The sequence below is a fragment of the Tiliqua scincoides genome, chromosome 11 (genome assembly GCF_035046505.1).
Source record: "Tiliqua scincoides isolate rTilSci1 chromosome 11, rTilSci1.hap2, whole genome shotgun sequence".
NCBI classification, from domain to species: Eukaryota; Metazoa; Chordata; class Lepidosauria; order Squamata; family Scincidae; genus Tiliqua; species Tiliqua scincoides.
The window spans coordinates 18,034,330-18,061,229 of NC_089831.1; the positions used below are offsets into that span (position 1 = coordinate 18,034,330).

At 43.7% G+C, this 26,900-nt stretch overlaps 1 protein-coding gene across 1 annotated transcript in view; it reads left to right on the forward strand.

Moving 5' to 3' along the window:
- Nucleotides 1-26,582, forward strand: part of BARX2 (BARX homeobox 2) — a 43,590-nt gene extending 17,008 nt beyond the window's left edge. The window contains exons 2-4 of the mRNA XM_066639776.1: nt 16,413-16,710; nt 24,901-24,985; nt 26,334-26,582. Of these exons, the coding sequence (XP_066495873.1) occupies nt 16,413-16,710; nt 24,901-24,985; nt 26,334-26,582 (632 nt within the window). The remainder of the gene's footprint in view (nt 1-16,412; nt 16,711-24,900; nt 24,986-26,333) is intronic.
- Nucleotides 26,583-26,900: the final 318 nt, after the last annotated feature.

A 26,900-nucleotide genomic window follows, 5' to 3' on the forward strand; every position in this document is an offset into this window, starting at 1 on the left:
AAGGGTGGATTTGGTGTCCCAAATGCTTTCCATCTTCCTCCAGATGCCCACTCCTTGGGGTGAAATAAGGGGTGAAAAAAAATCACCCAAAGAGGTGCTTTGCTGGGGATGAGAAGGTCCATGAAACATTTCTTCACTTCTGCTCCATGCTAGAGTGCACTGTGCTGGATTTTCAAGAGGAGGAGAAACATCAGGCAGGCTGTATAAATGAAGTCGATTTCACTCTGACAAAATTTCATTTTGCCACTTGCACCGTTGCATCCTGGGATCTAAATATTGTATAAGCTAGTGTTAAAATAGAAGAATAGAAAGAAGAAGTGTTAGAAGAAGAAAATAGATCACCGACCCAACCGGTGATCAGTTTCATTTATGTGCCTGTCGAGCTCAGTGGAATTTGACGCATAGCTGCATGTTGTCACTGGTCCAAAATTGGCCATGCAGGAGTCTTGACCCTTTCTAGATTTCTGTGGGTTTCATCTAAAGCCTATGAAGATGAACAGTATCTTCTGAACATAGTGGACTTGCAGATCTCTGCCTCACTTTATTGAAACCTCGGTCATTATGCTGCAGGTATACTCAACACTAAGTCCTACTCTGTTCAACAGGGTGTATTTGGCTAAATGTGCATAACATTGCAGCTTAAGCCTCCTGCATTTCTCAAACAAGGGACAATTCTTGCATCCATTTTTGTGGCTTGCATCCATTTTTGTGGCTGCATTGTGGTGGGGAATCAAACTTTTCCTGGTTGCATTATTACTGAAGGACTTGGGTCAGCCCTGACTGTGGACGTGCATGCAGCCCTGTTCATTTGTGACTTTCCATTCTTACATGATGATATTCATTCATTTTTCACATTTTAATACCATGCTTCCTCCTAGGAACTCAGGGTGGTATAAAATGGTTCCTTCTCTCCTTTTGTTCTCACAGCAACCTTGTGAGGTAGGTGAGATTGAGAGAGAGAGAGAGAGAGTGACTGGTCCAAAGTTATCCAGAAAGTTTCATAACTGAGCAGGGATTTGACTCTAGATCTTCTAGGTCTACACGCAACTCCCAAACCACTACATCATCCTGGCAATCTTCAATGCTTCCTCAAAGGACGGGATCTTCCCTCACAAAGAAGTCTTGTGAGAAAGGAAGTTTGCAACTTTGGACACCCTTGCAGAAAATCCCAGAGCTCAAATTTGGGAAGGAACAATTAGATTACAGATTTTCCTGATGGTTTATTACCCAAGTTCTAGGTCCCACACACTGTGCACGTCTGAGCATCTCTTTGAGTGTTTTGATTTTGATGTGTGTCAAATGTTACATAGCAAAAGCTGTTAAATACCAAATACTATGATGGCTATCTAGTGCAATGGACTATTAATTACTATTGCATACCTCCTCTCCAGTGCTGCTGTGTACTAAATACCATTGCATGTCAACTTCCCAAACTGATTCCCTGTCATTACTGAAACCCAAGATCAACAGTACAATATAAACGTAATTAAGATGTCCCAATTAAGTATCATGATTTCCTTTCCCTTATAACATAGTCTGGCCTTGCCATTCTCAATATGTTTTCTCAGGAGTAAGTTTCCAGTGCATTCTGTGAGATTTCCTCCTTTCAAAGGAGGACTGTTGCTTCAGCTCTGTGTGAATTCAAGTTAAACTTTTGAACTTGCAAAATTGATCAAATCAGGAATTAAGGAAAACCAGTTTCCCCATGCCTGGTGGTGAAAAGAGTTTCAATCCTCTAAGCAAGGAAGAAAAGAGGGGAAAATAATTAAGAAAAGGGCCCCCATCTCCTCCGCTTGAACACCTGTAATAAAGTAAGTTCCGCCTATGATTAATGATCGCACTTTAGATAGACACATGGAAAGACGTAATTTATCAGTGTAGAAACTATTTCCATACCACTAACTCATCAGGGCTGTTCTTGGAAATTATATGTTAAAGTCTCAGCAAGCTGCATATTTCCTAATTGAATAATGTATCTACAGATGATCTGCACAGGAGGTGAAGCAAATGAGCTCCTTGTCTTGCTGCTTTTGCCCCGTTCAGACTTTCTTACAGCATGTGAATCCACGTGGAGAGGAGTGGGGGGGGAGGGGAAAGTGGCAAAAATGGGCGTAATTTGTTATGAAATGAATGGCGGCCTTAACAAAGCAATCAGAAAACCAAGATTTTAGAATTATTTTTTAAAAACAACACTGTATTAGGAAATCAGTTAAAGGGGAAAAAAACCATAATCTTGCACATTGCTGTTTTGGAGTGGAGAGCTCTATGAAATAAGAACCCCACTGAATCAGGCCAAATGCCCATCTAGTGCAGCTTCCTGTATCTCCAGTGGCCTACCAGTTGCCTCGGGGGTACAAAAGACAACAAGGCACTATTGAATTGAAATGAATTGAATTGAAAGGCACTAAAATTGAAATGAATGGGGACCCACCTGAAATTGGCTCACGACCCACCTAGTGGGTCCCGACCCACAGTTTGAGAAACACTGCTCTCTAGATTTCTCTTTTCCAGTGTTTAAAATGGTGTGTCTAATATTATTGAAATAGACTTTCTTCAACTTCCTTTCTGGCATCTTTACCTGGATTAGGGGGCCATAGTTGATGTAAGTGTATGGCACCAGGACCTATACATTGTGATAAAATCTGTAGTGCACTGAGGGTATCCCTAAAATCCTAATCATGTGCCTGCAGAAGTAAGTAAACATGGTTGTTCTTGGTGGGACTTCTAAGCCCTTAGGCAGTGATTTTCAACCTTTTTCATCTTGCACACAGTGGAAAGGTACTAAAATGGTCAAGGCACACCATCAGGTTTTTGACAATTGACAAGGCACACCATGCTGCCAGTGAGGGCTCACCTCCCATTGGTTCTATTAATAAATGACCTTCCCCCAAATTCCTGTGGCACACCTGTGGACCACTCGCAGCACACCAGAGTGCCATGGCACAGTGGTTGAAAATGGCTGCTGCAGAGCTTGCTAACGGGGTTGCACATTCCCACTTTTGTACAGGTCCACAAGAGTGTCATTGCTTCCCTAGAGATGTTCCCATGAAAGGGATATCAGTCATTGAGAACTGGTTGGGCAATTGCTGGATGTCTGCATTTGTTGCATTTAAAATTTGTGTCGGCGGCACATAATGAGATTTCCTCACCACCCCAAAGAACAAAAGACAAATCGCTGTGCAAAATGTCTCTGCAATTTATGAATGGGACATCTCGAAGGCTGTTAGTGCTTTCTCTTTCACCATTACTGAAAGGGGTTTTGTTTTGTTTTTTTAAATGCTGTAGCATTTAAGCCGAAGAACACCTGGGTGTGAGAGGCATCTGCACCTTCCTTTCAGGCTGAGAGGAAACGGAGCCCAAGGCATCTCCCTAGTTCAGGCACTTTGGTCACCCTGATCCTCAATTCAGTTAAGACAGATTATTTGGAGAGGAACTGATTTAGTCGCCATGAAGTCAACAGGATTAGATGTAACATCTTCTGTGCCTTAACTAGTTAGGTAGATGGAGTTTGTAGATTATATTCCTGGAATCCGAGTTCTTCTGCCTCGCATCTCTTTTTAACCAATTTCCAATTATGTTCAGAGGCAGCCCCGTGAAAAATGCACTGTAGTCATTTATGCTCGAGTTACACCCAGATTAGATGACGGTCAAAGCACAAATCTCCCTGCGCTGCTGCTCTTGACCTGAATGGTTGTGATTGTCCCCTTGACTGTCCCCATCTCTGAATACAGAAAGTATTGTAAAAAATGCCTGCATGGACAGCATCCAAAATCCTGGTGTGAATGGGAGATGATATAATCTTTCTGGATTGCCTGGTCTTTTTCATTCTATCCCCAGTCACACAAATACATCTTTCACTTTCACATTTATATCCTGGAGTTCAGGACAACGAACACACTTTCATACTCACAGAAACCTAGTGAGATTAGGTAGACTGAAAGATGGTGACTGGCTCAGCGTTACCTGGTAATCTTCATGGCTGATTTGACTCAGGGTTTCTGGTCCAAGTGAAGACTCTAACCACTACACCCCACTGGCAGCTATCAGAACTGGTCATCAGGCAGAACTGTAGCTCCCTCAAGGCCATCCCATCCATCCCATCATATTTTAAGATTGAAGTGTCAGTAATGACCAAAGGAGCTATAAACAGGTCTGTCTCACACCATTTTGATGCAAGAGGTGGTCAAGTACCCACCATCAAAAGTAATTGACATGGGTTCATTTAGCTCAGCACTGTCTACTTTGAGAGGTGGCTCACCCTCTTGCCAACCTAACTAGTTGGGGACATCCACTAAACATCCTAGTGGATGTTGGGGACATCCACTAAAATTGAGTGTTGGGCAGGTTAGGACAGACAAAAGAAAATATTTCTTTACTCAGCGTGTGGTCGGTCTGTGGAACTCCTTGCCACATGATGTGGTGCTGGCGTCTAGCCTAGATGCCTTTAAAAGGGGATTGGACAAGTTTCTGGAGGAAAAATCCATTACGGGGTAAAAGCCATGATGTGTATGCGCAACCTCCTGATTTTAGAAATGGGCTAGGTCAGAATGCCAGATGCAAGGGAGGGCACCAGGATACAGGTCTCTTGCTATCTGGTGTGCTCCCTGGGGCATTTGGTGGGCCGCTGTGAGATACAAGAAGCTGGACTAGATGGGCCTATGGCCTGACCCAGTGGGGCTGTTCTTATGTTCTTAAACTACAATTCCCAGGAGGCCTTGCAGGTCTCTTGTTATCAGGTGTGCTCCCTGGGGCATTTGGTGGGCTGCTGTGAGATACAGGAAGCTGGATTAGATGGGCCTCTGGCCTGATCCAGTGGGGCTGTTCTTATGTTCTTATGTTAACTGCTTAACTAGAGATACCAGGAATCAATCTGAAGGCCTTTTGCATGCAAAGCATGTACTTTGCAACTGAGTCATGGACTCTGCTGCTGAAGAGGTGGAGAAACAAACTGGGCTCCTGTAGGAGAACAACCTGATGGTTTGTGGCTCACACCTGTCTGTCTCTCAGCCCGTCTTCTTTCGTGACACCCAGGGCCTGACATGGCCTTGTGGTAGGCCCAGATCTGATTTCATACAGCAGCAATCTTCTCTTTCCATCAGTTTTTAATACAAACTGCATAATCTGGCCCCCTGCACCCAACTTCAAGGCCTCTAAAATGTGTGTGATTGTGTGGGAATGAGGGCCACAATTTCAAATTCATTTAAGTAGTGGACAAATTGACAATCTTTGCTAGATTGGTCAGTTGGGGGTAGCCCACATTTAACCGGTGGGTTCTGTGGGTTAAAAGAGCACATCAGCTTGGTTTTTGAGGCTGTTTTGGTTCCAGAACATAGGACAATAATTAGGAATGGAAAAAGACCATTTTGCTTTCTCATCATGGATGGTTATGAGCAGCAGCCAAAGATAACGAAATTTCCTTTGGTATCTCCAAGGAGTTTCTTTGCTGAAGTTTTGGACATATGGAAATATACTTTAATTTTATTGATTAGATCAGTAAAAAAGTTGATGATTGATCAAAGACAAGTCTTTAACTGGAGCTCTTTTGGGAGCGAAATGGTGGGCTAAACATCAGACGAAGCAGTAACCAGTTCGCAAGAGGATACTTCTTCTACTGTTAGCTTCTAAGTATGACGAATTCCTCTTTTATTGCAACTGTGACACCTTGGACCCTCTCATGGGTGTTCAGAGCTTGCCTGGACAGGTTCTGCAGTTGGTTAATGCTTTCTTTATCTGTGTGGTTTGCTGTTCCTTCCTCATTACCCAACCGCAGGAGATACGTGTGGGCTAATTGACAAATGCAAAGGTTGAGATGGCAGACTAGAACTCTATCATGTGTCATTCATCCATTCTTCCAAATTGCATTGTTTGTGCAGCTGTTGTGTGCAGGACCAGCCACTGGGTTTATTTTTGTCCCATAGTGCGGGTGTGTGTGAAAGAGAAGAGTATTCTTTCGATTGTGACAGATCTGAGATCAACGAATTAAAATAACACAGTTAATGTCCTGCTAAGGATCTATGCCTTGGTGTGATCATGTCAGCACAGTTCTTGAGACAGAAGGAACTTGGAATTGTCATGTGCAAGTCCCCCGGAAATGAATGGGGGTGCTGTCGGTGGATTGAGGCCAGTAACTACAATAGAGGACCCTTGAGCTGAAACATCAGTCGCTTTCTGGCTTCCAGATTCAAAGTGGTGCTTGTTAGAACTATCATTGAAATATTGTCTAAAGAATAAGTTAGGTGGAATTTTTTTAAAATTGTTTTACATATGTTGAGGCACTGAGGACCTCGCACTGTGGAGACCAAGAACATTTTTATCAAATTAGCAGAACTGCACGAAAATGTTTCCAGGATTGTATCATTTCAGACTCCAAGTGATGAGGGGGTGTTTGTTTGAATGATCTTTGATATAATAAAAATTCCAGTTTGCATGGCAGCCAAATCACCAATACAGAACAATTAATTTGTAGTGGTAGAATAGAAGTGATTGCCTGTGAACGTATGAACTGCAAAGCTTAGTTTAATGGTGGTTTTGTGGTCATCTGCCTTTCATTTTCTTTCCTCTTAGTAGTATTTTGAATCCTTACTTCTATTTCTTTGAACAATTAATGTTGCATCATATGTTAAGTTCCCCGCACATGAAAAATTAGTATGTCAGGGGGAACCTCCTCATTGATATCCTATTTTTCTACATGTAAGTTGAGGGGGGAGGGACAGGATTTTCCCTGTCATTGCCATTTTCCCACCTGCTGCATGTAGTGGTAGATTCTAGGAGAAGTTTCAGCTTTGATTCTCCAGACAGCGGCATATCTAGGATGTGGCAGGTGTGGACATCTGCCCTGGACACCCTTTGAAGGGGGGGTTGCCACTGAGCAGAAGGAATGGGGGACAGCCAGATCAGCACCTTGTATTTCAGGAGCTTGGCAATCTGGCTGCTTCCTTTAATTCTGCTCAGTGGCATTCCACCCCTGCCCCTTCAAGGGGCATCCCTTCAAGTGGGAGCCTCCACAGGACAAGGAATGGGGTATCCATTGGCAACCAGATGGCAAAGTGTCTCCCACCAGTGCCTCTTCCTTCTCTGGGAGAAAGCAGGAAGTATCTTGACATCACGTGACATTTTTATGTCACTGCCCGGGGCAATGGGGCATTACATACACTGCTGACTACAAGTCTGGCACCTTTGTTTCTCTTCCTTCTCTAGTGTTCACGGAGAGCATGAGTCTGCATCTGGGATAAACCACCCTGGCATGATGAAATGCCCCATGAACAAAAAGATCCCTATGAACAGAATTCAAACATTTCAAGGAGAAAACTAGACCAGAAAACTAGAAAATTCAAGAATTACTGAGACTCTTCTCAGTAAGGTCTAAATTTTATTTATTTTGTTTTTTAAATGGAAGAACATTCCATCATATGAGGCCTCGCCAACAGTCTGATGTAGTACAGCTCAGCATAGACTTATTTCCCAAGCGAAATCTAGACCTGAGATGGACATTTCCTGGAATTGAAAGTCTCCTCTCTTGGTTATGAAACCCAGTTCCCATCCTTATGTCACTTAATGCACATAAAAGAAGAACTTGTTTTGCTGGGAGATAAATGCAGTACATTTCCTGAAAGGTTTGCAAGCCTAGTATTAAAACAGTTTGCTTGGTTTGTTTTCTATTTTATTTTGCTTTGTAAATCATTAATTTTCACTTTCTGTCCCAGCATGTCACTCATCAAATTATTTTACACACTGGAAGCAGGAAAAGGCCGTGGCATTTACAGCAAGTATTTTCTTGGCATCAGGTACTAGGATGGGCTTGTGAAACCCGAGGAGCTCTTTGTGTATGCTGTGAGTCAGCAGCCCAGAATTCATGCTTGCTTATGGGATGTCATGATAATTAACCCAGCAGGAAGTAAACGACTGATTGATTTATATTTAGGGGTGCATTCACACAAATGCAGGCATACCCAGCTTTGGTAAGGAATCCTGTAGAAAACACAGATTGATTTACAATCTGATCTTCATGTTTATTATGTTCATTGGCACTTGCTAGCAGGGAAGTGTACACACATGATTGAAATCATGCAAGGGCATGAACATCTGAACATGTTGTCCCAGAATGACTGTTTTTGTCAAGTGTGCATAGCCTCTGAATTGGCCTGTTTGGTTCTTTCCCCTGGTACAGTTTACAAAGGACCATTTGATACCCTTGTCCCCAGGGATGGGAACTCGACTTGAAAAGGTTCAACCTGAGTCACGAAAACACACGTTTTTCACAACATGTGTTAACTTGTGTCATGGATGTCACTGACTCAAACCTGACTCATGACTCAGAAAAGAGTCACAACTTGAATTGACTCGAGTCCCGACTCGCTTTTGTGCATGCTTGCGACTCTGTTTTGTGTGTGCTTGTTTATTTATTTTTTTGCCACACCTGCTTCGCGCCGTGACTCATTTCTTGTAATGACTCAAATCAAAAATGACTCTATAGTGGCTCAGGATAAGTCACAACGGCCACCCATTATGACTTGCGAGTTGACTCAAACCAGGAGGGTGGAGACTCACAACTTGACTCACAACTTGGTGCAGTGGCTCCAGCACATCCCTGCTTGTCCCTCACCTCCATGCACTCAAAGACCCTGCATATATATCATACATACACTTAAACGCATGAAAGATCCTGCTCACACCATACCCTTAATTGAAGCAGGCAGGGCCAGTTCATTTAGACTGATGAAAATGAGAACAAAACTCATGAATGAAGTCCTACATGCTCTAGGTGGTTCTGTGCTTTGGGTGGAGTTTGGATGGTGCATTTTTAAACGGTGGTTATGAATGACTTTTGCACTTAGGTTTGCGGGCGGGTCTCCTGGTCTGCCTTAATTTTATTAAACTGAATTTGCTTGCATTTTAGATGGTGGCAGATTGTTCTAAATTTTGGAACTAATTAGTTACCATCAGTGTAATTACCTGAAAGATATAAATAGTTGTATGTAAAGTGTCATCATAAATAAGTGCTAATTACCTTCCAGATTAATTTTTGCTATAACCTCCAAAGGCCTTCAGGCATGGGAACTTTAGATGCAGTCAAATTTATTAATGGCTTTATTATTATCCCAAAATTACAATTCATTATTGAATCGATAGGCTGTCACTAGGTGATGGGCTCTGTTACAACACCCACCATTGCAAACCAACTGAGAATTTTTTTAAACATTGGGAACTGTGGAGTCTGATGCATGGGGAGTTTTGGTGTCCTATCTAGCACAGGAAAATGCCCTTGGAAATAGATGCTTCCTTTGCTGATTAACAGTTGCTTATTCCTGAAAGAATTTGAAAATGAAATGTACTGTATAATTGGTAAGCATAATTATCCCAGTTCATTTGGGGAATTACAGTTATGAGACCAAGTGACTGGAATGATCTAATATTAGTTTTCTAGTTGTTACCTCCTCTTTTAAGGACAGATCGAAAACATTCTAGGGCAAGAGAGGGCAATATTGTTAAGCTTGACTTAAGGTCTGGAGAAGCCAGACACTTAGGCTGCAATCCTATCCACGCTTTCCTGGGAATAAGCCCCACTGACTATAATGAGACTTACTTCTGAGTAGACAGGCATAGGATTGGCCTCTCAAGGGATTTCTTGAGTACATGCATTTCAGTTAATGGGCCGCCACACTTGTACATCAGTATGGTGGCGCAACTCGATGTCAAAACATTCCACTTCTTTGCAAGGTTTGTTTTTCTTCTAGAACTGCCATGTGATTCAGCCTCTGAAAAATAGCATGAAATGGGTTTGGAATGATACGCAGGAATGTTGGTCTCTTTTTTCCCTTGCTTTCTAAAACCTGACAGTTTGAACATTATTGGAATGTCACCACATAAGTATATGGGTGTCCGCAGTGAGTGCTCAGAATGTACTGAGTTTGTAGAGTGGATGGGAATGTATTTTTGCTAGTTGAATAAAGATGCATATTCAAGGCAGCCCTTAGCAGCTTCATCAATGGAATCCAAGAAGCAATTGCTCTCTTGGACTCTTGGCTGCAGAAGATGGTGTAGGATTCTCCCCAGCTTTCCCCCCCCCCAACCAATGGCTGTAGGCACAATATTTGTGAAGTGATTCATAGGAGAAGAGTAGGAAAGGGGAAGGATTTTTGTTTGAGGCTGTCAACTTATACAGTAACTGGAGAGTAAACCCCATTGAACTCAGAAGGACTTATAGTAAACATACCAGGATTGCTCTGTGGGACTGTTACGACTGCTCTGTGGGACTGTGGAACTGCTTGTATTTTAATGGCAAAGCTTAGAAATTGGATCTGGTATATGAATGAGGTATAAGCATGGTCAGTGGTCCTGTAAAGATACCAATTTTGCCTTCTGTAGAGCCAGACCTTTGATCCACTTGGCTGAATACTCTCTCTACCTGACTGTCAGCAGACCCAGGGTTTCAGGCAAGGTCTTTTTGTCCAGCCCTACCTGTCTTGGAGATCTTTTGAACTTTCTGCAAGGGAGCTCATCCACTGAGCGAGAGCCTCATTCCCTAAATGAATAAACACTTTCCATCTTATCTTCGGGTAATGTGATGTTTAAAAAAAACAAACCAGCTCTTCCAATCATGAATTAAAATGGGGCAGACCCAAGTTGGTTAGGTTCTAGCAATGATTTTTCCAAACAGAAGCCCTTCTCACTTGGAAAAGTGGGGGATGATCCATGAAGAGGTTCTTTTGCATAAGCACCAGAGTTGTACAAGAGTACCGTGACACCTGGCAATGATGTCCAATAGTGACATCGCATGCCCCAAACGTAGCAGAAGCAGAGCCTCACAGAGCACAACTGCAGTCCATTTCCCAGGATATTGTGCTCCAACTGCACCAGGGATCAACCTCGAAACTGAATCAACCCTCTTCGGTTTCCCTTCAGTTTTGATGCTCCCAAGTCAGCAGATTTATAGACCTTTTTGTGTCGCAAGTTCATTCATTTTCTCCTCTTATTTACTTTGCAAGGCTGCACCGCGTTCTCAGCAAAGATCTCATTTCTGCCCCCGAGCAGAGCCGATGTGCCAAGAAGGAGATGATCCATAAATCTTTCCTTCCTTTGTCTTTTCTTCCAAAACAGATTTAACTTTTTTGCCTGGGAGGGAAGGGTGTCCTGCCATCGCTGGTGTTCAGACAGTGCAATTAATTAGTGCTCCTCTCAGACTTTCCCCTCCTTGTCTCAGTTTTCCCTGTCTCAGAACATCTGCAGTATGGATCCATGTTGGCCTAAAAGGGGCAGAGACAGAAAAATGACAGAGAAGAGCAAAGGGATTCTTTGGGCTCATTGAAACTCTTGAAATATAATCTGGTGGAAAATGCCTCAATGCCATGTCATGTCCAGTGGGCTTGAGAAGTGCTATCAAAACCTCCCAATAGATATTCATGGCTGATTTCCAGGGTTTGTGTGATGCAGACCATGCGGTTGTTTCCAAGCCTAGCAGCCCATTTGGAATCCTTCCCCTGTGTTAAAATTTCCACCTAAAAAAGGGAGGCCAGATTTCCACACTTCTGGACTGACATATGTATCATTTGAAAGTGTTTGCTTTTAAGTAGAGGGGAGAGAGAGAGAGAGAGAGAGAGAGAGAGAGAGAGAGAGAGAGAGAGAGAGAGATATCAGATTCTGAATTGTAATGGGCACAAAGAGGAGACATCTAACATAGCAGGGTAGTTAAAAGAATAAGTTAGGAAGCCTCCAGTTCAAATCTCATCTTGGTCGCAATCTTCCTAGGCAGCCTTTGGCAAATTGTGATCTTGCATCCCTGATCTGTGATGAAAGGGTGGTCAGATTCATATACTTTGCAGGGGTGGTTGCAAGAATGACTGAGAACACCATGTCCACGAGGCAGGGAAGAAAAGTGCTACTGAAATAATAGGGGTGATTTCTAAGCGAATGTCTTTAGGATCGGGGTGCCAACAAGTGACATGGAGATGGCGATGCAAAGTGACTTGTTAAAGGTCATGTAGTGAGTCAGATCCCAGAATAGAACTTGTGTCATTGCAGTTTACTGCCCGTGTCTAATCCGTTGGACTCCGTTAATTGCTTCGTTTTTAAACTTTGGCTCCCTCCCACCATTTTGGTTTTTAGCATGGAAGTCTTTCGTGTGGTTATGATGTTTCACTGGCAGAATTCAACTTTCTCTCTCTCTCCCCAAAACTACTGCTTTTCCAAATAATAATGTTTGCAACATGGAAAATAATAACAAAAATGCAAATCCATTCAAATAAAACAATTGCAAATTCAAGGGACACCAGGAAAAAAAGAACACTCCGATCAATCAAATGCTTGCGGCTTGAGAGAAGTCTTACAACCCATCCAAGAATTTAGGGCCCAATCCTAGCCCACTTTCCAGCACTAGTGCAGCCACAATGCAACCCCAAGGTAAGGGAACAAATGTTCCCTTACCTTGAGGCAGCCTCTGTGACTATCTCCCCACCAAAGGATGCAGTGCATGCCCCAATGGCACAGGTGCACCAGCACTGGAAAGCTGGTTAGAATTGGGTCCCCAATCAGGAGATAGTCCTCCCTTTTCTTTTCTTTTTTCTGTCTCTAAACTCTTCAGTAAGGAGGCTCCATCACTTTGGAACCAGGAGTGAAAATGCCTGGTTGGCAGCTTTACCACCCTGATCCAAGGTGGCAGAAGCTGTGTGCCTGAAAACTGCATAATGTATATGTTCTGCAAGAGGCATGCATCAGCAGCAAGAACAGTGCACTAACAGGGAATCCATTTTTGTATCCTCCTTTCTGCCATGCATTGGTCAAGACCAGGGGTGTCCAAAGTTTTTGGCAGGAGGGCCACACCAGCTCTCTGACACTATGTTGGGGGCCGGGGGAAAAAAAGAATTAATTTACACTTAAAATTTGAATAAATTTACATAGGTTTACATAAGTGAATATATTAAAGATGAACTTGAATGAATTAAAGTCTTGCAATAGCTCAAGGCCTATAAAAGGCCTTACACAAAGCAAGGCTGGCCTTTCCTTTGCTGCTGCTACTGCATCACAGTCGTGAAACAGCAAGCAGTGGAGGGAGCCCTCATCCCACAGCTCACGCGAGAGGTCAAGCAATTGCCCTCACGCTGAGAGCAGTTGTGTTGGGCCAGTACGGGCTCCAACAAATCTCTGGAGGGCCAGAGGCTCATTGGAGACTGGGGGCTCCCTGAGGGCCGCATTGATAGGACTCGAGGGCCGCAAGTGGCCCCAGGGCCGGGGTTTGGGCACCCCTGGTCAAGACCTTAGATCTGAGCTATTCTGGCTGCTCACATTTTTGCAAACTAACACACAGCTCTGTTGCTCTTATATTATTGGTCATTTCAGTGCCGGCTAGCAATAACGTCCCCTGGTTAATTATTCATTGTGTGAAAAAGTATCTCCTCTTATTTGTCTTATAGTAACGGGTTGTCAATTTACATGTCTGACCCTCCAGGTGTTGTTCCTTGAGACATTATATTTCTTTATTCACTCTCCCCAAATAATTCCACACATTGCTTTTTCTCTGACTTACTCATATATATATATATATATATATATATATATATATATATATATATATATATATATATATATATATATATATATAAACCTTATTATTTCTTCATAAATAAGATCATGTATTCCTGGGACCATTTTATATCCCCTTTTCATATTCCTAATATTGTAATATACTTTTGGAAGACAAATAGCCAGAAGTACACATTATCCCCCGTTTAACCCTACAGACAATTTTTAAGAGGCTGTTCTTGCTTCCCTTGTAATGTCCAGGAGTCCAATAGTCCAAGTTGCGTTCACATCCAACAGACAACACCAAATAGGTCCAACTTTTTCTTTTTTCCTGGGATTTTGGAGGAGAAAAAAAAAATCTGAATCCAAATCTCCGTTCTGACACATGCAGGGGTTCCAGAGGACACTTGGAACTTATAAAAAATAAATAAAAAGAGGAGGAACCGGGCATTGCTTTAGGACTCTAGTCCAACTTTGGCAGGCTCTGTTAGGGATTCCAACATCCTAAACTGTAAGGCGGGGGGGATTTTGTTGTTAGTATTGTTAAACAATTAGAGCAAGTCTACTCAGATTCTCCACAAATTCCATTGTGTTCAATGCAACTTGGTCCCAGGAAAGAACTACTAGTAGATTCCTACTGACCTTCTTCCTGCTACCTGGACTGGCAAACTCTTCTGTAATAAATAAGTATCTTAGAGAGGGCAATGATGGTGCAAATGTACAAAGTTCACATGTTCCCCTCAACGTTTGCTACTTCACATGCTGCTTTAACATGCTAGCCCCACCGCTGGTGTTACTATAGGGGGTCGAATGTCCCGCCGTTCATTGCTCCTGGAGCAATTCTGGCCCTCCCATATTGCAGCAATTCATGAAATCCTCTCCGCACCACCACCCAAATGGGAAAACGCACATGTTAACCCCTGACTGTTCTGATATAGAATACCCTCTTGCTAAGCTCCTGAGAAGCCAGCCCCTTGTAAAAATGCTTCCCTCCAGAAATTTCAGTCACCTGAACCTTTTCACTAGTTTCTGAGCTTCGTTGATTTATAGCTTTTTAACTGTTTTCTTTGGTTTTCTTTGGTGTCTTGCTGGAAACAGGCAGGAGGGGAAGACAGAATGTATCAGGTAGCAAACTTGTTGGTGCCACTTGTGAAGACAAGAATGATATTTTCGGGGGGAGGGGAATGCATTGTACTCAGGCGCACATTTTTTCCAGCATTTAAAAACAAAAATAGGAAGATCCCTATATTTACAACTACTATTTCTTGCACTAAGGATTTATTTATTTCAATCTGAGACCTACACATGTTGAGTTCTGGGTCCTCCAGCAGCATCAAGCTGGACATTTAATTTCATCTTCCAAAATAAGATGCCTTGGAGATTTTAAACTAAAAAGCGGAGTCCAAATATTTTAGCTAAGCACATGAAATTGAGCTTGATGCTGCTGGAGGACCTAGAACGCAACATGCGTAGGTCTCAGATTGAATCCCAGGTATAGAATCATAGCGTTGGAATGGATCCACAAGGTCATCTAGTCCAACCCCCTGCCTGTAGCAAGAAATCCTTTTAGAGCATCTCCAGCCTGTCAAAACTCTGCTTGAAGATTTACAGCAAGGGAGAATCTACTGCCTCCCTTGGCAATCTGTTCCACTGCTGAAAAATTTTGAGTTGAGAGGAACTGTGGTAGCAGGGTGGGGAAAGATCTGGGGCCTTGGAGAGTCGCACAGTCAGATGTTAAATTTCTTGGACCAGATAGATCAGTGCTCTGATTTGGCACAAAAGCAATGTTATAGGAATTTGAAATGTGGCAGTGTGTAGTGTTACAGTTCAGAGTAAATTAGAGGGGTAGTTGCTTGGTCAAGCTCTGTGCCAATGTATCCACCAGTCTTACTTGCTGAAAGAGTGGCTGTTTGCACATGCAAGTTTGCCACAAGTCAAACCCAAGTGTCGGAATCTCAAATGTTTGGGGGGATCAGAGGCATGTCTAAGATTCTGTTTAGAGATTGCTGTACAGCAGTTGAGGCTGCTGTTCTCTTTGCTGTGGAATACATATTGAATTCTACAGCCTGCCTCTGTTGTACACAGTTATAGTAAGCATATTATCTGACCCCCAAGAACTTACAGGGTCAATGATCAATGAACTAGGATGAAACTAGGAGTCAGTAAGGAACCTGAGGATACACTTGCTGCCAAGTTGCTGAGTCCAGATTAGATGTTTAGAGCAGCATCTGATGGTTGGGACTCACTTGGTGGTTTGTGACCTGATTTCTGGATTTTTGGAGGTCCGGCAGAGCCTCCAATGAAAACATGGGTGATGGAAAGATCAGATGATTACCTGATCAATTAGTTGCCTCAAGCCCTGAGGCTATTCAAAAATCAGATAGCTGCTAATTGTTCTGCAAACAGCTGAGTTCCTGCAGTTTGCAAGCTTCTGCCTATATAGGAAGATAAATGTTTGAGTGTCTTTTTTTTTTCTAGTGTGTTCCCCCCCCCCAAGTCTATCAATGACAGGTAGTGGGAGCAGTGAAGGCTGGGCATATAACTTAGCCCTTCAAGCCTTGAGGTTCTCCATTAGGGCTGCCTTATTATGAGAAATGAATCAAATTTTCTGCAAATAAATAGAATATTACTTATAAATAAATAAAAATATTACTTCTTTCTAGATCACCTTCTTTTTGAAATCTCATAAAGCTAAGTAGGTTCCAACAGAGTGTCATTTTTCAAAAGTGGGTCCAGGTGCTAAAATGTTTAAGAACTACTGTTTTGGGGTATTCCCTCAGTGCCACACTTGCTAGCTTCTGTTTGCATCTAATCATGTTTTTGAGCATTTGTGCATCTTTGCAAATTCCACATCCTGGGGTTTAATCCTCTCCTTTCTCTGACTCTTGTTCCCGCAGGCTCCCCTTCTCTGAGGGCCTACCCTCTCATCTCTGTCATCACCAGGCAGCCTTCAGCGGTCTCCCACTTCATCCCCACAGCGAGTGCGTCTCGAGTGCTGTCACCACACCTGCCCCCTGGAAGCACCTGCTCAGAGACGCAGGCCAGTGAGACACATGGGAGCAGCGAATCTGAGACAGAGCAGCCCACCCCACGCTTGAAAAAACCTCGCCGCAGTCGGACCATCTTTACGGAGCTTCAGCTTATGGGGCTGGAGAAGAAATTCCAAAAGCAAAAATATCTATCTACGCCAGACAGGTAAGTAGAGGAGGTTCTACTCTGCCAAGCTGTTTAGGAGTTTGAGAACCGTGACAAGGATCTTAAGATTTGTTGGTGACAAACTCCCCTTAAACAGTCACATGAAATTGTCTCCTATGGACAATATCACTCTGCTGTGGTTCCAGTTGTGTTGGGCCCAGCTTGATTTTCCTATGCAATCTTGGCCTGGTGATGTTTTAAAACCACAGGAAGCAGGTCAAACTCTGGGCTGACCAAACCAAACAGGTAGACTTGCAGTGCTCTCCTTTGCATTTCTACTTGGAAGTAAGTTCCATTGTCTTCAATCAGGGTTTGTTCCCAGGAAAGTGGATCTGGCAGTGGTTGCCAAAGTGATGGATCATGACCCCCCATGGGAACCAGAAGATGCCCCTGAAATGCGCGTCCCACGACATGATTGCGGTGCTGTGGGGATCCAAGAATTTGTAATCATACCTGGAGGAGTCTTGCTGGCCTTGGGGAGTGTCTTAGAGGCCTTCAGCCCTCTCTGTGGGCTTCCCTTATGCTTGAAATTGCTCTGATCTATAGTCAGAGTGCACTTCTGTTTTTTGTTCAACAGCTGAAAGTTGACCTGGAAGCTGCTGGAGTACGAATGAGGTAGTACCCACATTGCAAAGCTGCTGCCACTGTCCTCCTTCTGAAACCAGAAATGACATCACAGCATCACATGATGTCACAATGACACATGACATCATTATATAACCACCCTAGGCTATGCCACTGCTCTCCACCTTGCCCTCTTTAAGAAAAACAACCCAAATCTTCTTGTGCGTTAATATTTGGTGATCTCAAAACCTGCCATTATATATATTCATGATTATCCTTGCAGCAGAACAAAACAATTTGGATTTTCTACCAGACACTTTCAGTTTTCTGGAACTTCCAAATTAATCCTCCAAGATTCAGGTTGATTGAAGCTGGTTCTCCTCTGACTTAAAGAAAAGCTGGGTGAAAACTCACAAACGAACCAAAACATAGCTTATATGGACTTATATGTTCTAATTTAAGTATTTATCTTCATATGAAAGAGAGCCAACCATTGCTATTTGACGTGCTAGAGAGAAAATAAGAAGGCGAGTCTAGTGATTTTGAATACTCCAAAATAGTCCCTTAACTCTTTGAAGGTCAGTCGGCTTCAGTAGTGTTGCCAGGGGGCTGTGGGGATGCGGCCTGCATTGGGTGATGTGCACTGTGGGGTGGGGTGACACCAATAGTGATTTTAAAATAGCTAAAATCGTGGCTTGTAGGAATAATACCATCATGTTATATACCATTTGATGTGTAAATTACAGCAGAATGCAATGAAAAAAACCGGAGTGATCTATCTCCATTCTATCAAAAGATATGGCCAAAAAAACCCAGCAGGGATGGAACAATGGTACATCACCAACCCCACCATCCAGATTGTTGCCCCACCCACTGCATGGGAAGAGGTCCATCATGGGAGTGACATGCTGGCCTCCTGCATCGGGTGATGCAAACCCTGGTGACGCCACTGGTCAGCTCACAACATAATTGATGAAAGGGGGCTTTTGGTGGCTTTTACGCCTAGATGACACCATTTCTTCAGCAGAGGTGGGGTTTTGCCTCAGAGGCTGCAAGAACAGCCACTTGGTATGAGCTCCCCTCAGCTGTTCGGGTGCTGAGAGCCTAGTGATGGCTTCTGAACATGTGCAGATGAGCCTGCTGTCGGCTGAGTGCTGGGGCACATGACGAGATTAGATTTCAAAGCTCCCTTTCCCTAGAATCAAAGGCGACATGATCATATCAGTGGGAAATACATCCCAGGCATTGGAAGTGTTTGATACACGCGCATGCCAGCATGGATTTCTGTGGACCGATACGTATGAGAAGCAGAGGAGAAAACTTGCTTCCTTTCTCAGACCCTTCGCAAGCATGACTGATATATTTCCATAGACCGAGGTAGAGAGGGAGGAGCTGTGGGGACTGGGGATTGTGGGAAAAGTAATAACTGAGTTTTTATTTTATTCATAAGAAAAGGTCTAAGGCAGTCATTTTCAACCACTGTACCGTGGCCCACTGGTGTGCTGCGAATGGTTCCCAGGTGTGCCACGGGAATTTGAGAGAGACTCATTTATTAGTCGGGCCACTGGGGGATATGAGTCCTCCACTGACAGCGCAGTGTGCTTTGTCAATTGTCAAAAATCTGATGTGTACCTTGACCATTTTAGTGCCTTGCCAGTGTGCCCTGAGATGAAAAAGGTTGAAAATCGATGGTCTAAGGCAGGGGTGTCCAAAGTTTTTGGCTGGAGGGCCACATAATCTCTCTGACACTGTGTTGGGGGCCGGGGGAAAAAAATTAATTTACATTTAAAATTTGAATAAATTTGCATAAGTTTACATAAACAAATATATTAAAGATGAACTTATATGAATGAATGAAGGTCTTGCAATAGCTCAAGGCCTATAAAAGGCCTTCCACAAAGCAAGGCTGGCCTTTCCTTTGCTGCCTCTACTGCATCACAGACATGAAACAGCAAGCAGTGAAGGGAACCCTCATCCCACAGCTCACGCGAGAGGTCAAACAGTCGCCCTCATGCTGAGAGCAGTTGTGTCGGGCCAGTGTGGGCTCCAACAAATCTCCAGAGGCTCATTGGAGACTGGGGGCTCTCTGAGGGCCGCATTGAGAAGCCTTCAGGGCCACGTGTGGCCCCAGGGCCAGGGTTTGGGCACCCATGGTCTAAGGAGTGGGGAGTGTATTTGCATATCAATTTGTGCAATACAGTTGCTTGCATAAGACCTGGAGCAAAGAAATTGTAAGGCTTTTACTTACAGGCAAAGAGAACTTCAAATATGCATTAGTTTCAAAGAAGGAATTAAATCAATTTTATTCAAAAGCTTAACTGATCAGAAACAGCACTAGAGAGGTAGCGTGGCATAGTGGCTATAGTTCTTACATTCCAATCCAAGGCTCCAATGGATTAATCAGGCTACAAAATTATTTCTTATGCATTACTGTATATATTTGTACAAAAGGATATGGTAAATCATACTCCCCCACACCTTAGATTTTTTTTTTCCTGAATTATAAAACAATGAAATAAATTCAAACTTGTTTCTTTTTCGGTGACACCCTCCCACCTCTATTGCCCAAAGCCACCTGAGTTTCTTTATGAATTTGTTTTGCTCCTTCAGCTGTTACACCAGAACTGAGATTGCCAAATTCCCCGCAAAATTTCACTGGAGGCAAAATTCTAAAGACGAAAACAGAGATCCCTTCCAGCATTTGTAGTTTCTCTCGCCCCTCCACCAAATTCCCAACACATCCATAAGAATTTTGCTTTTTGGAGCAAAAGTTGACTGAATAAGTTTACAATCCTAACCACACTTTACATAAGAACATAAGAACATAAGAACATAAGAACAGCCCCACTGGATCAGGCCATAGGCCCATCTAGTCCAGCTTCCTGTATCTCACAGCGGCCCACCAAATGCCCCAGGGAGCACACCAGATAACAAGAGACCTCGTCCTGGTGCTCTCCCCTACATCTGGCATTCTGACTTAACCCATTCCTAAAATCAGGAGGTTGCGCATGCACATCATGGCTTGTACCCCATAATGGATTTTTCCTCCAGAAACTCGTCCAATCCCCTTTTAAAGGCGTCTAGGCTAGACGCCAGCACCACATCCTGTGGCAAGGAGTTCCACAGACTGACCACGCGCTGAGTAAAGAAATATTTTCTTTTGTCTGTCCTAACCCGCCCAACACTCAATTTTAGTGGATGTCCCCTGGTTCTGGTATTATGTGAGAGTGTAAAGAGCATCTCCCTATCCACTCTGTCCATCCCCTGCATAATTTTGTATGTCTCAATCATGTCCCCCCTCAAGCGTCTCTTTTCTAGGCTGAAGAGGCCCAAACGCCGTAGCCTTTCCTCATAAGGAAGGTGCCCCAGCCCCGTAATCAGCTTAGTCGCTCTCTTTTGCACCTTTTCCATTTCCACTATGTCTTTTTTGAGATGCGGCGACCAGAACTGGACACAATACTCCAGGTGTGGCCTTACCATCGATTTGTACAACGGCATTATAATATTAGCCGTTTTGTTCTCAATACCCTTCCTAATGATCCCAAGCATAGAATTGGCCTTCTTCACTGCCGCCGCACATTGGGTCGACACTTTCATCGACCTGTCCACCACCACCCCAAGATCTCTCTCCTGATCTGTCACTTTCCCGAGAGTAAGCACCACTGAACAAAATTGGACTTACTTCTGAGCAGACCTAGTTAAGGTTGTGCCCTAAGTGTGATCAGAACCAGTTAATATACCAAAAAAAGAAAAAAATCAAACTGTAGATAATTATTATTCACCTTGGAGTCACGCTGTAGATTTAGGAGCAAAAAGTTAATTTAGGAGTTAATTTGAAAACAAAACTAGACCATGACTTCCTTCTTGTTACCTGACACATTTTTCTAAAGAAAATTTTCCTTTTTCTCTCTCCTTTCCCCAACATTTCTTTACACTAAGAAAGTCCCATCACTCTGTCCGCAAACAATTATCCCCTTATTTTATTGTGGGAGGTCTTTATCACATGTTCTGTGTCTGTAGCTGCCAAGGTAGATTCTATGAAGTTCTGGCTTATCACTCTAATCTAGTCCCTTCTTTGGGCCAGAACCTGGTAGAGGCAGCCAGGTTCTGCCCCGACATAATATCATCCAGGTTCAAAACCTGATGTGGACTCAAGCCTGCCATGCTCTGAGGATATCATGTCCATTCAGGGGGCACTCTCTGAACTTGGTGTTTGATCATTTTGTGGCACGCTACAGTGTGAGAAGCTGTCTGGAGAATTAGTCTTAATTTATGATCAAAATGAAAGCTTCACAGATGTCTTCATTTTAGTCTCCTTGATTACCTCCCTACTCTTTGTGTTGGGAGCCTCCAGTGTCTAGCCTGTAATCTACGTGTGTTTTTTCCCCAACATATAAAGTCACACTAGTTGCATTTCAAGTGATTGGCATCTACAGTGACGGTCAGATGCTAACCAGTGCTCCAAACACTTAAGACTGTTAGATTTCCAGAGAAGCCTTGAGCACTCAGTGTGCAGGACTCTTTGCAACCGTTTAGCAAAGTGTCCATCTTCATGACAGTTCAAGCACCTGGGTGGTGAACGTGGTGCTAGAACCTCACATGACTGGTTGGACAACACCATCAATCACACACACTGGCTGATGCTTTAATTTCCTGGCGCTCATATTCCCTGGTGTTGTACGTGACCAAGCCTGCTGAGTAAAGACTGCTCCTACAGATCTTCTCCCCCCCCTCTGTGTTTGTTGCCCTCGTTTCCTAGACAGTGCCAGCAAAACATTTAACCAGCACAGTGACAGCTTATAATTGTTACAGGTAATATGACTGCATTGAGGCACGTGCTAGTCAGTGCAAGGAAGCCAACCCATTTCCCATGTGAAAGTTGCACATTTCCATACACACACCAGATGTGCACGCAGATTTTCTCAACATCCTTGCAACTGCAGGATAACCCACCTGTAGGATGGCTTCAGCAATCCCAAATTCCCATGTTGTTCAGGGCTTTCTGAGCAATGGTGATGTTTTTGGGGATTCTGCACAAGGAGGGAGGCTTGGCACATTGGGACTTCCCCATCCTACAGCAGATAGGAAAGAACATAAGAGGAACCCTCTTGCATCAGGCCACAGGTTCACTGAGTCCTTCATCCTACTTCCACAGTGGTGGACTAGATGACTGCAAGAAGCCCACAAGCAGGGCATGGAACTAATAAACCAATAACTCCCCTCTATTGTTGACCCCTGCCTCACGAAACTGGTATTCAGAGGCCCCCTAACTCTGAACATCCTGGCACCAATTAGTGATCATGACTATTAGGACAGCCATTGAGATATCCATCCTCTCTGGATTCAGCTAATCCCTTTAAGCTAGTGGCCATTGAAATAGCTTGTGGCAGTGAACTCTATATATTGTGTGCTGGGTGAAGTACATTCAATTTCATTGCATTGCTATGAGTTCCTGTACCTTGTGTGTGTGTGTGTGTGTGTGTGTGTGTGTGTGTGTGAGAGAGAGAGAGAGAGAGAGAGAGAGAGAGATTGAACTTCTGTCTATCCTTTTTCTACACCAGTGGTTCCCAAACTGTGTGCCATGGTGGCTAAGGGCACTGTGGAAAATTCACAGGGGTACTGCAGGATGCCCCTAGCATCTTCCCAGCTCTCTTGGATGCTGCCATCTTAATTGCATGAGATCTTGCATGAGATCTCAAGAAACTTGAGAGCTGGGAAGAAGAGGCTGCCATGAAAAAAGGGTGCCATGACCACTGTAAATTTGGGAACCCTTGTTCTCCAACATGCTTCATTTTATAAATTGTTGTCACTTTTCCCCATATCCCCAAGTTCCTTTTTCCCCCAAACTAAAATGTCATGCTGGCCCACATGAACTAGGCTTTGAACAGTTAAGAACCACCCCTTGTGAGTCATTTTTTCAGCAGGGACCAAATGGAAACCTGTCACCTGTTCTCACCCTCTGAGCTAAAAGCCTTTAATACTCCCTGATAGTGCAGTGAAGGAGGGACGCAAGATGTAATGTGTACACAAGCATTGGAAGTCCATCTCAGAGAAAACCATGGCGAATTACAGAGTCTTTCAAAGTCAGTGAGCGTGGAGTAGTTGGGGTGTGTGAGACGTGCCAGGGTGTATCAGTTTTGGCTTATGCTACCCTCACTCCTTTTGTGTTTCTGGTTCACTGATGTCAATCATGGAAGAGGCAGAACTCAAATGCCATCGCAGCAGGCTTCCATCAGGGTTCCTTGCTTGGCCAGTTTCATCTGAGGTGGTTTTGATTTCAGCCTCTCCTTAACTGATTGGCTTCAAGAGGTTGGTTTCATAAATGCAGACAACTTGGTTGGGGGGGGGGAGATGGAGTCCCCAGCATCTCTCCAGTAATGTCACACAGAAGACCCTGGCTGATTTGAGTACAACTCAGATTTGAATGTGTACCAAGCTCAGTTCTATACATCAGGAATGGGCAGATAATATGCTTTCTGGAACTATTCTTTCTAGTGTCCGTGAATCTTGGGAACTATTAGCAGGAAGTGACAGCTTGGAGAAGTAGGGTCAGTTACAACATGGCAGCTTGGGGAGGTGGAGCCATAACTTTTGGGGGATTGTTTTTATATGCACATACAACTCAGCAGTGCTTTCAGAGTGATATTCCACCCTTTGCTCAATATTCCACAAAAAAATCATGCACAATGCAATGTGTCACAGTTATGGCCCAGTAGGTCCTGTGCAGTCCAAACCTAGGGATTTCCATTCAGATGTAAATCCCATAACATCTTTAAAAATCTATTTTACAGTACAGTCCTATTTCTGAGTGAGTTTGCCGAAGCCCCACTGAGTTCATTGGGACTTACCCCCAAGAAAACGTTCACAAGGGTTGCTAGCTTTGGGTTGTATCCCAAGAAAGTAAGTCATGACTACCTTCAGTTCCACTGATTTTAATGATACTTAGTCATGTCTCACCTTCTTGGGATACAATCTTTACAGCAGAGGCTCCCAAACTTTTTCGACTGAGGGCTCCCTTAACTTACTGAGCCATTGGTTGTGACTCCCCATTAGGGCTACAATCCTATATGCTGTATAGGGTGGTGAGTTTTTCATGAGGATTTCTGTGGCTCCCCTGGCTGGTTTCCATGGTTCCCTGGGGAACCACATCTCGCAGTTTGGGAACCACTGCTTACAGCATAATCCTATACAAGTCTATTCAGAAGTGAGACCAATGGAACTTCTTAAGTAGTAGGATTGCAGTCTCACAGCTCAATCCTAACAAACTTTCCAGTGCTGACGCAGTTGCAACGCAGCTCTGAGGTAAGGGAACAAATGTAGCTTACATTCTCCATGACTGCTCCCCCATTGCAGGATACAGAATATGCCCCATTGGCACAGCTGCTTTGGTGCTAGAAAGTTGGTTAGGATTCAGCTGTATTCTCTTCCATATAAAATACCAGTTTGATGATGTTGTTCATTTTAACAATTAATTAGTTACACCAGAAGAATATGCCACTCGACCTGCCACCAGTTAACATCCTTGGAGGTTCTTTTTGGACAGACTGTCAGGATCCAGTATGACCAGATCTTGGTTGTTGACAGCTTTCTCTCTTTGGTCATTCATCTGGCTCTCTTGTTTCCTAGGCTGGATCTTGCCCAATCACTGGGTCTAACGCAGCTGCAGGTGAAGACTTGGTACCAGAATCGCAGGATGAAATGGAAGAAAATGGTTAGTGAACTTGTGGTTGACCTCTTGAAAAATAAGGGCTCGTTCAAGAGAAGGAGCAGCTTCAATGTGATATTGTCCCACCTCTGCAATTGGTAGTTCCTCCAGCTTTCACTTGTGACTAGGACTGGGAAGGGGAGAGAGAGAGAGAGAAAGAGAGAGCTCAATGCAACACAATGCAATACAATGTGGTAGATGAACACAGGAGTAGAGACCAGATTCTATGCTCTGGCCCAGTGTTTCTCAAACTGTGGGTCGGGACAAATCTACAAGCCTGCCAGGCCCTGCTTCAGAATGCCATGAGTTTCTGTAGCTTGTGTTACTTGTGGTGTCTGTGCCACATGATGGACACAGAGTGGGGAGCAATGTTGTACAGGGCCTATCCATCATCATAAACCACAGGGGCCCACCATAATTCTGAAATTATCCCGAGCTATTCATAACCAAATGCCCCAAATGGATTGCATTTCTTGGCTATGTTCTGCAATGCAAAATTGATCAATCCCTTAGCTTATGTGTTTGTTCACAAATTATGAGACAACTAAAAGTTAACATTGTTTCAATAAATAAGCATATTTTCTTCATGCTCTAAAACTAAGTATAATACTACAGTGTGGAGAGAGGCCAAAAGTCTTCACTGGAGGAAGGGGGCTATGAGAAACTATGGTGAACTATGTTTAAAAGAGCATCTATATTCTAGCACAGGGGTTCCCAAAGTGTGCTTTGCAATACCTTTGGATGTCACAGCATACTCACAGGGGCACTGGGGGCTGGCCCCTTCTAGCTTTTCTCCTGAGCACTGCCATCTTGAATCTTGCAAAATCTCACCAGACCCAAGATGGCAGTGCCTAAATCTTGAGAGTTTTGGCTGCTGCCATTTTGGATCTCACAGAATCTTTCGAGATTTGGGCACCACCATCTTGGATGTTGCAAGATTTCATTAGATCCAAGATGCTGGCACCCAGCTAAGCCAGGAAGAAGTGCCATGTATGAGTGCCATGACACCAGTAAGTTTGGGAACCACTATCCTAGCGCAGTATTCTCTAAGGAATGCCTAGTGTTGTATCAACAAGAGAACTATAACCTCTTTAGTGGAGCCTCTGTGTAGAGAGTTGCTTCAGATTGCCATAAAGTAGGAGAGCCAGATTTGATTTCTGTCAAAACAGTTTTCCAGTTTGTACATGGCTGGAGGAACAGGCTGGAATCTCCAGCAACATGGTTTCCCTTGGCATGTTCTGTGAGTGAATTTCTGTTCAGTGGCGCATACATCAGAAATCTGATTTTGCACACATGGGGAAAAATGCTATAGGATTTTGGTGACGGTAAAAGCTTCTGTCTGTGCTTGCTCTAGGTTCTGAAAGGTGGACACGAAGCTCCCACGAAACCCAAAGGCCGCCCCAAAAAAAACTCCATTCCCACCTCCGAAGAGATTGAAGCCGAGGAAAAGTTGAGCAGCCAGGCTCAGAAAGAAGCATTGGAGGAAGGCAAAGATGCTGAAGAACACCAGCCAACCCAGGAGCCAGCAGAGGTCACTTCTGAGTCGGAGGAGTCTCCAAAGCACACACCGGAAACGTCCCCAGGGGAGACAACATCGAGTTAAAAGGGAGAGGAAAAAAGTGAAGAGTGATAGACAAGGACAATGTTATATACTGTAAATGTGCCTAAGAAAATGAACCAGCTCGGCTGGTCACTGTGGAGCAAAGAGGCCCAGATATCCAACCGCAAACTTTCCCATGTCCTGTGTAGATCTTCCCTGCAGAGATGCTGGAGCCTGAGCTGTTCTCCAAAACAAGACTGCATGCTTTCAAACCAGACTGTGGAGACACCCAGGAGCTCGGTTTTCTGTGAGAAGAGTCTCTTTGGTGACTGTGCTGTGCTAACAACACTTGCCATTATGGTCCTGAGCTCTGAAACCAAT